This window comes from Sminthopsis crassicaudata, chromosome 2, assembly GCF_048593235.1.
Source record: "Sminthopsis crassicaudata isolate SCR6 chromosome 2, ASM4859323v1, whole genome shotgun sequence".
Taxonomy (NCBI): domain Eukaryota; kingdom Metazoa; phylum Chordata; class Mammalia; order Dasyuromorphia; family Dasyuridae; genus Sminthopsis; species Sminthopsis crassicaudata.
The window spans coordinates 542,085,715-542,098,561 of record NC_133618.1 but is presented as its reverse complement, the minus strand read 5'-3'; the positions used below and the strand labels follow the sequence as shown (position 1 = coordinate 542,098,561).

The 12,847-nt window shown below is 44.7% G+C and overlaps 2 protein-coding genes across 3 annotated transcripts; one reads left to right on the top strand and one right to left on the bottom strand.

The window, feature by feature from the left end:
• Positions 1 to 335: 335 nt before the first annotated feature.
• SNX22 (sorting nexin 22) lies at positions 336 to 5,247 on the top strand. 2 transcript variants are annotated; one of them, XM_074294857.1, is made up of 6 exons: positions 337 to 484; positions 1,255 to 1,338; positions 1,781 to 1,885; positions 2,338 to 2,432; positions 3,663 to 3,730; positions 4,409 to 5,247. In XM_074294857.1, exons 1-6 carry the CDS (start codon positions 410 to 412, stop codon positions 4,531 to 4,533), a joined length of 552 nt encoding a protein of 183 aa, XP_074150958.1. In that variant the 5' UTR covers positions 337 to 409; the 3' UTR covers positions 4,534 to 5,247. The 2 variants fall into 2 exon arrangements, with proteins under 2 accessions (XP_074150959.1, XP_074150958.1); XM_074294858.1 differs by lacking the exon at positions 1,781 to 1,885 and having other exon boundaries at positions 336 to 484.
• Positions 5,223 to 12,579, bottom strand: PPIB (peptidylprolyl isomerase B). The gene is made up of 5 exons (XM_074294855.1): positions 12,226 to 12,579; positions 10,998 to 11,111; positions 10,793 to 10,886; positions 6,148 to 6,332; positions 5,223 to 5,567 (listed from the first exon to the last, which is right to left on the bottom strand). Exons 1-5 carry the CDS (start codon positions 12,358 to 12,360, stop codon positions 5,445 to 5,447), a joined length of 651 nt encoding a protein of 216 aa, XP_074150956.1. The 5' UTR covers positions 12,361 to 12,579; the 3' UTR covers positions 5,223 to 5,444.
• Between the last annotated feature and the right edge of the window lie 268 nt (positions 12,580 to 12,847).

Here is a 12,847-nt window from a genome sequence, read left to right as displayed (position 1 = left end):
TGAGGGGTCATCCTCCTCTGAATGTCAGCGCCCTGGGAGTCCCCTCGGTCCCATCCCGGTTGCTCTTTTAGTTTGGGCGCTCCCTGAGAACGCAGCTTGGAGAAAGCGGGCGGGTACACCTGCCTGGGTTCCCAGCAAACAGACTAAAGACTGAAACTTCTTTCTCTCTGCCGCCGGGCTCCTCTGGAGCCGACTCCGGCCGGGGTAGCTTAGGTTCGGCCAGCTCCACTTTGTTCTCATCCCGAGAGGGCGAGCGAGGGGGACCTCCGGACCCTGCAGGGGCGGGGGCGGAGCCCAGGTGGGGGCGGGGCCTGGCGGGGCGGAGCCAGCTCGGGAGGGAGCGGCGCTGGGTCTCGGCCGGAGTCCGGGTTCGCCAGTTGCTGGGGCCGAAGGCGGCTTTGGGTCGGGGATGCTCCAAGTACACATTCCTTCCGTGGGGCCGGAGGCTGCGCAGCCCGAAAGGAGCCTGGAGAGAGGACACATGGTGAGTGTTCGGGCAGTGCTCCCATTGGGAATCAAACGGGTCTTGGAGTTCGTCCAGCGGGGGATTTCAAAGCGTCTGGCGGGCAGCGTTCGCTGCCCCGGGACGGGAGGAAACCTTAGGTGGGGGCTTGGGCTGCTACGGGAAGGAGAGACCTGGGCAGGAGCCGTAGGGAGGCTTTCGAATCACCCCGAGTTACTCTCCTCCCTCCTGCTCGAGAGCCTGAGGACTTCATCCCCTCCCATCTTTCTCCTACATGTTAATTGGGAGGCGGGGAGGTGGGGGGGGGTGTCAAAAAGCAGAGATTTTCCCCGCCCCCAGCGCGGTTAGTGGCACTCAGCTACATCCCAGCGGACTGAGGGAAATGGGGAGGGGAGGAAGTCTTCGACCCTTGTAATTGGTAAACTTTGCGCTGGAGGGCAGAGGGGATTGACCTGCCTCCTTCACCACCATCCCCCTTCGGTCGATCTAGATTGCTGGGGGAGTGGGAGGGGGTAGAGGGGAAGGAGAGGTGAGCCGTCCTGGCTTAGTGTGCCCGGAGGTCCCCTGGAGCAGGGGCTCTTTTGAAAGGGCCTTTGTGCGGAGGGATGCTCAGCCGCTGAAACTGGCTGCAGGAGAGGGCTGGTGCCCGGTCTTCTCTTGGCTGTTCTGGGGTGGAAAGAGAAGAGGGGAACTGGAGTTCTACCTGGCCCTTCTCAGTTCTGTCCTGACTCTGCCGGTCCGGGAGGGGTGGAGGGGCTCGCTCATACTCTCCTGCTTCCCCCTCCCTTTAGGTGTTCAGGGTGGAAGTCCTCTGCAATGGGAGAAGGCACACCATTCACCGGCGCTACAGCGAATTCCATGCCCTGCACAAGCAGGTGAGAAGCAGGGAGAGCGCCTGGTCCTTGGGCTTCGGAGAACTGAATGACCCGGGAGACCTAGTTCTGTTCTACCCCGGGCAAAAGCCAGCCCTCCTTTGAGATCCATCTTTCCTTCAAATTACTGGTCCCTCCCGCGGCTTGAAAAGGGGACGGAGGGAGGGGGAGAACAATGAGAGAACACCAGTGGAGTGACAAGTGTACTGGAGAATATGGGAAGAGTTGGCTTTTTGAGATGATTTGATGCCTGACTTTCAGAATGCAGGGTGCTTAGCTTAAGGCGAAGTCTGAATTTACCTCTCCGGTATCGGGATCTACCCAGAAGAGGGACCGTATCGGAGGTGGGGATAAAGCATAGGAATTTGGAACTAGAATGTTCTACTTGGGGCCCCAGTTCCTGGGAATCGGGACCTCTGAGCGGGTTTCTTACGGTTTCGGACAGATTAAGAAGTCTTGCAAAGTGCCTGACTTTCCCCCCAAACGAGTGCCTAACTGGAGGCCCAAGGTTCTGGAGCAGCGTCGACAGGGGTTAGAAGCTTATATTCAGGTGAGAAGGGCAGAGCTGGGCTTCTTTTCTTCCTAGACACTAACTTCAGGGCTCAATAGGAAATCTTTTTTGGAGGTGTCTTTCACTGCAGGGATGTGTATCTGTTGAGCTCCTACTTGTAATGTTAGTAGCACAAGATTGCATGTGGATCTGTGTATGTTTCATTGCCCTTCCTGCCCACACCATGCCTAGAATCCATTCCTTGCCCACTTCTCTTGAGATTCCAAGTTTCTTTCATTTTTCACTTCAAGTGCCTCCTTCTACAAGAAGTCTTTCCTGACCCTATCATCTTGGTTATATCTGCTCTCACATAATCACTATTCTTTATTTGTAAAATTTTATACCTTTGTCTTTCATGAGTCCTTGAGGTGAGGGATTGTTTCACTCTTAGTTCCTATCACAGTGTTCAGCAAATGGAAGTATTTAATGTGTTTGTTGATTTTGTTCCTCAGGGTGTGCTGTATCTCAATCAGGAAGTCCCCAAGGAGATGCTGGAATTTCTAAAACTTCGACATTTCCCTTCAGACTCTAAGACCAGCAGCATGGAGTGAGTGGAACTAGAAACATAAGGGTGGGAATTGAGAAGGGGCCTCTAGTTTGTCTTCAGCCAGCTCTTTAAGAACACCAGTGGAGAACTGGCCTTGAGAAGACAGGTAAAAAAATTTGTGGGTTTCTTTTGCATGGCTTTTGCTGCCCTTCTTCCTCTAATACGTATCAAATAATATTCTGTCACATAACTTAGTATTCTTTCAGATGGATTCTTTGCCTTGGAACTTACCCAGTCCACTTTTTTTTTTTTTTTTTTTGAGGCAATTGGAGTTGTGATTTGCACAGCTAGGCTGGATTTGACCTCAGGTTCTCCTGACTCCAGGGATAGTGCTCTATTAAATGCTTCATCTAGCTGCCCTCCTCCTATTCACTCTTTTAAGCTAGTCAACAGCCTAACTAGTAAATAGGTAGGCTTTAATTAGAAGCAGAGCTCCCTAGAGGCTTTGTGCTACCTCTTCCCTGAAGGGCTGCTGGGGCTTTCCTGGTTTAGGGGCCGCTCAGAGGGACTGGCGGCAGTCGTTCATGTGCCTCTTCTCCCTTTCAGCTCCCTGGGTGAGCTCATGCCCAGCAACAGCAGGCAAGGTGAAGTGCTCAGCCCAGTCCTCTTAGCTCTTGTTTTACTTCTCTGGCCAGGGACTTGGGTCTGGCTGAAGCGTATGCTGCCCCCTCATGGTCACTTCTGTCAATGTGGCCTATCCATGGATGGCACAGATGGAAACCTCTATCTTAGCATAAGATTTAGGGCAGTGGTCCTCAAACTTTTTAAATAGGGGGCCAGTTCACTGTCCCTCAGACTGTGGGAGGTTCAGACTATAGTAAAAACAAAAACTCACTCTGTCTCTGCCCCTCAGCCCATTTGCCATAACCTAGCGGGCTGCATAAACGTTCTCAGCCTGCAGCATCTGGCCTGCAGTCAGTAGTTTGAGAACCCCTGGTTTAGAGCTTGTGAAGGGACCTTCTTTAGGTCAAGACCCAAAGGGAAGTAATTTGTCTAGTGACAAAGGGGACAGAGCCAACAATTTTTCCCATGTGCCACTAGGGCTCTCATATAGTTTCTGGAGTGACTGTGTATAAGAATGCAAAGTCCCTATAGCGCCTTGCTAGGTGGCCCTGATCCCTTCATCTTATTCCACTTGCATGAGTCAGCACTCTGTTCGAGAGATCCCAAATCCCGGGTATTCGGGGCTTTGTGTTAAAACTGACCAACCTTTTTTTTTTTTTCCTCTAGTACTCAGCTCCCTCACCGACCAGTCGTGAACTTCCAGCGGGATCCATACGTTCAAAGCCCTTCTCTAGGTAAGTAAAATGTCGAGAGCTATCAAGATGCAGCAGTTTGGAAGCCTGTGCTGTCTGTGTTGGCATTGAGCAGGGATGGGGGACATCTCTGCAACTTCTCTAGCATTTGGCCCAAATGGAGGAAGCTCTGGCAGCACTGAGCAGTCCTAAACCAAGCTCATCTTAAGTGAATGTGTCAGATGGGTAGTCTGGTCCCACTCCCCAAAGTTGCTGGGGTTGCCACATGTCTCACTTCCATTCTTAAACTGTTGACAGTATCTGGATAGCAGAACATCATTAAGGAGAGAAAAAAAAAAAAAGGTGTTCTGTTGTAGCTGCCCACACCTGGCAGGACACATTGCTACTTGGTTTCTGTTATCAGGAGCCTGGCTAATGATCACGCTCTGGTTTAGAAGCTGTCCTTTCCACTCACCCCAAAAAGGAACAGGCTTGAGTAGTAAATAAGAGGACTAGTTTAAGGGTCAGGACATAGATAGCCAAGTCTAACTTACTTCCTCCTGGTGATCCTTGTTAGCTGTGTCTGGAGAAGGCAGCTTATGAGTCTTGTTTGCACCCTTTCACTTAGAGCTAACAAAAGTACCTTCTGGGAGGACAACACAGATAAGTGGTGTAAGCACATTCACACAATAGAACTATCTTCGGTCTCCTACTCAGCCTGAATTTTGTTTTCTCTTTTAGAACCAATCCACAACATGGTAGTGAATGGAGTGTTACAGGGCTTCTACGGCTACAGCGGATGCGCCACTGTAACCCAGCTGAAGGACTCCTATTTCATACCATCCCTACTACATCTGGGACCCTGAGGAGAATAAATCATCCCCACAAACCATACTGTCAACCAGACTTCCCTGTAGCACCCTGACCCTTGACTGAGGGGGACCACAGGCTCAGAATCAAACTTTTCTGATGGGAGCCAACTCTTAACATGAAGCTAGGCAGGCCCATTACAATCTCTCCCTCTCCAATTTTGACCCCAATTGATGGGCAAGTTCTGAGGGATACTTGTCTTCCAACCCCCTCCACCCCAAGATGGGAAGAACACATAATAAAAGGAGTCTCTCTTAGGGATGAGCCCAGAGAAAACAGAATGGGCTGCTTGTATTGGAAGAAAGGAACCACAGTGAGAAAAAAGGGCCCAGACAGCATACAGGGTGAGGGGATGGAGATGAGAATGGGAAGGGATGCTGAGCAGTGAAGGAGAAGCTCCACTCTTTGGAAGTACAGTTGCTAGGAGACCAGCATTTGTCCTCTTGCCCACTGATTCAGATCTAGTTTAGCCCAGGGCAGGACAGTGCTCTGGTTAGCTTCCAAAGACATCTAGGGGAGGGCAGAAGAGAACAGAGGGAGAGAGGGCAAAAGGAAGTTCTATAGGAAACAGGTCCTACTCTGCCCTTGAAAAAAATTTTTTTTTTTTTGAAGGGTAGAGGATGGGGTTAGGCTGGGCTAAGCCTAGATGCTTATTAAGGGCAAGGGATGAACCCAGCCCACTCACTTTCTATAAAAAAAGTTTTCTTCTTTATTGGCTTGTGTTTTCTTTACAAAACCGGGCCTGAGGGGCTGTGGAATGTGAGGATGGATTCTGGGTCAGCTCAGTCAGAGGTCAATACCTCAGGCTGTAGAGGAGCCCAGGACTGCCACAAGGACTAGACCAGGCCTCAGTCCCCATAGGGGCAGTTCTGCCTGCCCAGCCTGGAAAGCAGGTCTTCAGGGGAGCCTATTCCTTGGCAATGGCAAAGGGCTTCTCCACTTCAATTGTGCCACAGTCAGCTATTGTCACATCTTTCAGAGGCTTGTCTCGCCCATCTGTCTTGGTGTTTTCCACTTTTCGTACCACATCCTAATAATGAAAAGAACAAACGAGGGGTGAGGTCAAGATTGGTGTCACCAAATACAGAACTGTCCAATCCAGAGAACCCATCTCTAGACAGACTGAAATGTTCCTGCTGAACTTCTAACCAAAAGGTCAAATGAAAAGAAGGATGTTGTGGAGCAAAAATGCTCCATTATCCCATTATCAAACCTATTCTTACCAAATATCATTTTGTTATCCCATATTTCTAAACAAAGGAAGGAGGGAGCAGGCACTTTGGTACCAAGGGGGCTGAACCTGTTCTTCCTTCACACCACAGGCTAACAGAAGTGATCCTGCGTCACATTCAAGGGAGATAGCTCCCTTTTCACACAGTAATCAAGGAGCTCTACAGTTACATGTTTCCAGCAGTTGAGGACAGTGTAACCTTCCCTTACTTGCACCTTGACAGTCTTACTCTGATTTCTCCCACTCAGTCTCTTTAGGGACTCAGAAGCATAGCACCCAGCAAGCTGGGGCTTCTGCAGGGCCAAGGATGATTATCAGTATTAGCAGAGATAAAGAATGAGAGGAGAAAAGTCCTATGTGCCCAATCTCCATCACTTACCATTCCTTCTAGAACTTTGCCAAACACCACATGTTTTCCATCCAGCCATGGTGTCTTGACAGTAGTGATGAAAAATTGGGAACCGTTAGTATCCTTGCCAGCATTGGCCATGCTCACCCAGCCTGGCCCATAGTGCTTCAGCTTAAAGTTCTCATCAGGAAAGCGATCACCATAGATACTCTTTCCTACAAATTAAAGCATATCTTAGGTCGGAATGGAAAATCAACTAGGATTCCAAATTTAGTTACGAAGGGTAGAAACACCTGTATATATAATACACTAAAGTGAACTTGATAAAAATCAGGACAGAAAATAGTTAATTTTCTCTAGAAGTACTGGTAAGTCTCACTGATGAGTAAAATTTAATTCCAATTATTAAGAAACATAAATGACAAAGAAATGTAATGAAAGCTGCAGTATAATTTATGGGATAAACCATTTATGTTCAGAATGAATCAAAGGGGATAGATAAGGAGGAAAAAAAGCTGTGGCATAAATTTCTGCAAATATAATCTTCCTGATACTCCAAAAACACACAGCAATAGTCATGCAAAGAGCAGAATAATGGAGAATCATTTTCAGCTGATTAGGGAGAAGGGAAACAAAATATCTCACACTAAGTTTAAAACAAGAAATCTTTTTCTTCTTAGGAGAAGGGATTAAAAAGAGTTTTTTTTATTTTGTTTTGTTTTTTTACTTAGACCCTTACTCTGGCACTGAATAGCCTGAAGGACTGAACAATGATCTCTGACAAATGGAGTTTAATTGTACAAAAGGACTTCATATTTCTTCCCCTCCTTCAAACTTCTCAGTTTGTAGAGAATACTCATCCACTCATCTATCCACCCAGAGACTTTTCTTTCTGAAGGCTTCTGTTGAATGGAAAATGGCTTAACACAAGGTACCCCAACAAGTAACCAAATCCCAAAACAACCCACTGCACTGTAAAACAATGAGGAATTCAAAGAAAAATACAAAAATTTGTATAAATTGATATGAATTTAAGAAAACTGAATTATTAGACTACAATAATACATTTGGAAAATAAACTCATATTAAATAGAAAAATCTAGTACTGATCTAGTAGGCAGCTTTGGGGAAGGGCAGGTGGTTTGTCTAAAGGAAATTGCAATGGATAGTGATACCCACATCAAGAGTTATTTGATTGTTTTGTTTAACTTTGATTTATTACAAAGAAAAGATGCTAGTGGATAGAGGGAAAAATATTGGAAAATGGCTGGTACAAAAAAAAAGTGTTAAAAACCTTTAAAAAAAAATTCATTAACTTCTTGAAAGAAAGCGGTCTTACACAGTGTATCTAGAAGCAGATACATAAGTTCTTATACAATTATTTTTCAAAAATGTCCAAGAAATAAATGACTCGTTTTCTTTACAAACCAAAATATGTATTGTTTATTTGCCATTTTTGCTTTTCTTCCCAGGTTAATTTTATCTTCTTTCTAAATCCAATTTTTCTTGTGTAGCAAGACAACTGTATAAATATGTATACATATATTGTATACTTTAACATATTTAATATGTATGGGACTATATACCATCTAGGGGAGGAGGTGGAGGGAAGGAGGGGAAAAGTTGGAACAAAAGTTTCTACAAGGATCAATGTTGAAAAATTACCCATGCACATATTTTGATAACAAAATAAATAAATAAATAAACAAACAAACAAACCAAAACATGGGAAAAAAAAAATCAATGGACTCTGGATAATTCTCATTCTGTGGCATGCTGAATACAAATGGTCTACACCTGAGTTGAAACATACAGAAAAGTATAAACTACAGCAATCTGGATTGCAAGTATTAATTTCGTGGCACTCTATCACCACTTTAAAATTTCTTTATCAATGAATGTCATCATGGGCATTCACATATCCCAACAAGTATACTTAACACAAAATTCTGTAAGAATCACAAATTCTCATGATAGGTGGTTGTAGAGTTTGGAACACTTTGGATATAACAACTACATAACATTTTCCCATGTTATGATTAACTTTTAATAAAAATGATTTTTAGAGTATTAAAACAAAATTTGCAATTACTACTGTATCAATTAATGTTTCTATTTTTTAATCATACATTCACATACTCCTGAATTCCTGGTAATGAAGAGGATTTGGAATCAAGAGTTCCTAAATTCAAAATCCAGAACTAGAATGATTGCAGAGTGAAGAGAACCAGGGAACATTGTACACAGTAATAGCAATATTGTTCGATCCACTTCGATACTTAGCTATTCTCAGCAATACAATAATCCAAGACTAATCCAAAGAACTAATGATGAAGCATACTAGCTGCCTCCAGAGAAACAATTGATACTGACTGAATACAGAATGAAATATGCTATTTTTCATTTTATTTCTTTTGAGTCTTCTGGTACAAAATGATTAATATGGAATTGTTTTACATAATTGCCCATTTATAACCTATATTTGCTTATTGTTGAGAGTAGGAGGTAGGGAGTAGAAGAAGGATAGAATTTAGAAGACAAAAATTTGAAAAAAATAAAAAAATGTTAAAAACTGAGGGGGAAAGAGGGAAGGTGGGAAGTCCAGGACTGCTCGTGTGCCCTAATTGATCAGAGCCTCCAATTTTCTAAAAATGAGGGGGCTGGTCAAGATCTCTTTTAAATCCCTTTAACCTCTCACGTAATCTAATTACCTCTCCTACCTTTATAATCTTTTATGCTTAGATGACCAAATAGCACCCTTGGACTTTCTCCCCAGCCCAATTTTTGCTACTGGTTATCCAATCTCAAAACTTCAAAGTGATTTTTGTTTCTATATTCTCTTGATTTTTATCACCATTATCTAAATTCTTTAAACATTATCACTCAAACTTTTGAAGAATACTGTGAAGAAGGTAACATATATAGATTAGGAAGCCAAATAAGAGGTGACTTACCTTTGGTCAAAAATATGTTGTGTCAGAAGTGACATTTAATATGTATGCTCACAAATACCTGTCAATTATTCTTCTGCAATGCTTTTGAAATCTAGTCTTTCTTTTTTCATTCCCAATGATACCATACAAGTTCAAACTCTATCATTACTTTTATACTGGAGCGGTATAGTCACTTCTTAACTAGTTACTCCTTCCAGTTTTATCCACATACCACTCATCATCCTAAAATACAGCTTTGATCCTTTGACCTTGTCAGTTTAGTCCCTGGATTCTACTCTTTATCTTTTCACCCACTCTGTATATCAATCAGTTTCCAAATTTCATCTTTTGTATCTTTACATCATTTGCCGGATCTATGAATTTCTACTCTCATAGTCACTATCCAAGTCCAAGCCCTCATCATCTTTCTTCTCAATTACTGCAACAACTTCTTACAAAGTCTCTCCCTGTAATATTCTCTGTTGATGTTTTCTTGGGGTCTCAGGAGGCAGCCTTCATTTCAGTTCAGTAATCACCCCAAATGCAGCCAGATATTAAAGCCCAAATCCTTTATTGTCTCTTTTCAAGTCTTGTCTCCTTTCCTCCCCCCTCCCCCCCCCCTCCCAATAAAATGAAAGTGACTTGCAATTCCATTTTTGTCTCCAGTGCTAACTAGAGTACTCAGTACATAATAGGCTCTTAAAAAAATGCTTGCTGATGTTTAGCTCCCACTATATCTAGCCAAACTGGTCCCACCTTCCAATCATTCTGTTCAAATAAATTCAAATAAAGTATTTTTATTGCTTCTGCAGCTTTGTTTACACCATTTAGGTTTTCTTCCTCATCCCTTTCCCCCAACAAGGATTATTTCTTTTCTAAGCACAAGTCTTTTCACCACAATGATTTCCCTGTACCTGCTGTGAATAAAAATAATTCCTTAATCTCATACTGCTTTGTGATAGTTCTATTATTTTCTGCAACTACTGAAATATCTAAGTCAATTTTTCATTTGGTTGATAAGTTTCCCAACTGGATCTATCTCCTTGAGATAAAGACTATTTTAAAGGCCCATGAAGGCCTACTACATTGAATTATTTCTAAGAGATACTCAATAAATGTGATCTTTTTTTTCCTGAAAAGAGAGCTTACATTACATGCAAAATATAGAATTTTTCAAATATCAAGATTTTAAAAAGGGTGGGAAAACAATCAGGTTTCAAAGATTAGGCTATGAGATTGTAACATACACAAATATCCCCCAGTCACAGCAAGATGTGGCCGAATTCTAGCATGTAAATGTCTTAACTCCATTCTTTGTCACATATTCTTTTCAGTTAGCAATACAATAATCTGGTGTTATTCCCCAATAACAATGTTGCTCTTTAAACAAGCCTGACTCATGATTTATTCCATTCGTTTGGGATTCTCCATGCTATACCTAAGACAGTGAACTCATGTGCTATATTGGAAGCAGCTAATTAGCAATCTGCTTTGAGGCATAAATCAGCATTTCTGCTGCCTGTAAGAAACACTCATGCTATTTCCCACTATCCCTGCTGGATTTCTGTAGGATAAAAAAAGCATAGCTGGACCCAGTAGAGACAAGGGTATATTTATGGGAAACTGAGAAAAAAAGAACAATAACCTCTTTTACAAAATCTTGCCCACTACTCCCACCCTGAGCAGCAGCAGCAGATTCCTTTCTCAAAGAAGCCAAACTAAATGTTTAGGGTAGGTATTACCTCCTGTGCCATCACCCCGGGTGAAGTCTCCACCTTGAATCATGAAGTCCTTGATCACACGGTGAAATTTGCTGCCCTTGAAGCCAAATCCTTTCTGGGGGGGGGAAAAAGGACTTAGAATAAGGGATTTGCAAGGACATTATGTCCATAAGCCAAGGAGAGGTAGAGAAGCCCCTTACTTTAGGATAAAGTCCCTTCTACTTACTTCTCCTGTGGACAAAGCCACAAAATTGTCCACTGTCTTTGGAGTTGTCTTCCCAAAGAGACCAATGACAATGCGGCCTCCATCTTCATCACCAATTCGTAGATCAAAATATACCTGAAATTGAGATTATTAAAAGTTATTTTAGTATTTTTTTTCCTATCACTTTCCTTCTTTGAGTTTTGAGGCAAGGTTTATGGTAGGGAGGGAAAGGGAAGTCAAGTTGTGCCCACTGGTTACTAATGTAAATGAACCAAAAGAATAAAATCTTGACTATTTGCCTCACTAGGTCAGGGTTAAATTGCAGACGTGGTTCTCAAAGCACTGAAGGGGATTTTTCTGAGACTTTATTTTCTATTAAAATACCCCTCCTACTTTCAAGTATATAGTGAGAAGCTAGATTTTTTTCATACATTTTAACCAAAACACATTGCAATATGTGCAGAAGCACATAAAACACTGTTTAGGTCATGTTTATAATGAGTTTATTTTTACACACTCTAATTTTTGAATACGACAAATACTGGTGGATAAAACCCATATTAAAAAAAAAGCTGGAGGGGATCATCAATGATTTGAGAGTATAAAATGGGTCCTGAGACCAAAAAAGTTTGGGAATCGCTACTCTACAGTGAGAAAGTGATAAGACTATCACAAGACCCCAAAAGCGCTCAAAAACACTTTCACACTGTGCACCTACATACAACTTTTTAATTTAAGAAGTCTACTATTACCTGCTAGCTTGGAAATTACGTATGAAAAGGCAAGTTAGAAACAAAAATAAGGAAGGGGAGAGGGAAAAACCACTCTAAATTCCTTAAGTCATTTTCTCCCAGCACAGAGAATGAGCAAGGTCAATGTCATATTCCAATTTAAGATGGGGTCACCGGGCTTGACTGGTTCCACCATTTAAGGGGCTCCCACTCGTTCCTGATGGCAGGGACCCCACCGTCAGCAGACTGGGGGCAGACTCCGGGGGCCTCTGTGGGTGGGAGATCTATTCTCAACTGGCCCCAGAAAGCCCGACCTCGGGGAGCGCGCTTCCCGGGATGCTTCGGACCTCGCGTGCCCGGGGGCTCCCCGCCTCCCCACCCCTCCCCTCCCCGCCACGGCGCTCCCGGCCGCGCCACCGCCCCTCGCCTATCCGGGCTTGGAGAGACGGCATGCAGCACGAGGGCCCCGGCCTCCTTCCGCCCGGTCTCGGGGGCGCGGCCTCCCGTCCGGCTCAGACCTTGGCAGTGACTTTGGGCCCTTTCTTCTTCTCGTCTGCCGCGGACAGTCCCGGCAAAAGCAAGAAGAGCACCGAGCCCAAAACGAAGGCGGCCAAGACCAGCAGCTTCATGTTCCGCTCCGTCAGACGCAGCATCAAACCTGCGGGCGCGGCCGCGGCCTGGGGAACGCCGAGGCAGGAAGCGGGCGGGGCAGGGACCACCCAGCCCCCTCGGCCGCCACCACAATTTACGGGAAATGGGGGCGCCGGCTTTATTAATCCGGGCTTCGAGGACCACAAACACACAAAACCCCCCCGCGGCCGGCACCAGATAGAGACTCCCTTCGGGGGGCGGAGCCAAAGCTCCCGGAGCCCGCACCGGAGCGGACGCGGTGTCTTAGGTGGCTGCCACGTTCTCACCAGATCATTGGCTTTCCCGGTTGGCCAACCCTGACAGCTCTCTGCTGCTACTCTCCAATAGGAACAATAACTGGGCAGGGAGGGACGAGAGGACTAAAGAGAGGCCGGGATTGGACGGCCTCCCAGCACAAAGGGAGCCTTCCCGGCGGGCGGGAGCCCCTCCCTCCTTGGCTAGGCGCTCCATCCCCCCTGATTGCTGCCTGGGCCTGTGCACGCTCCTGGA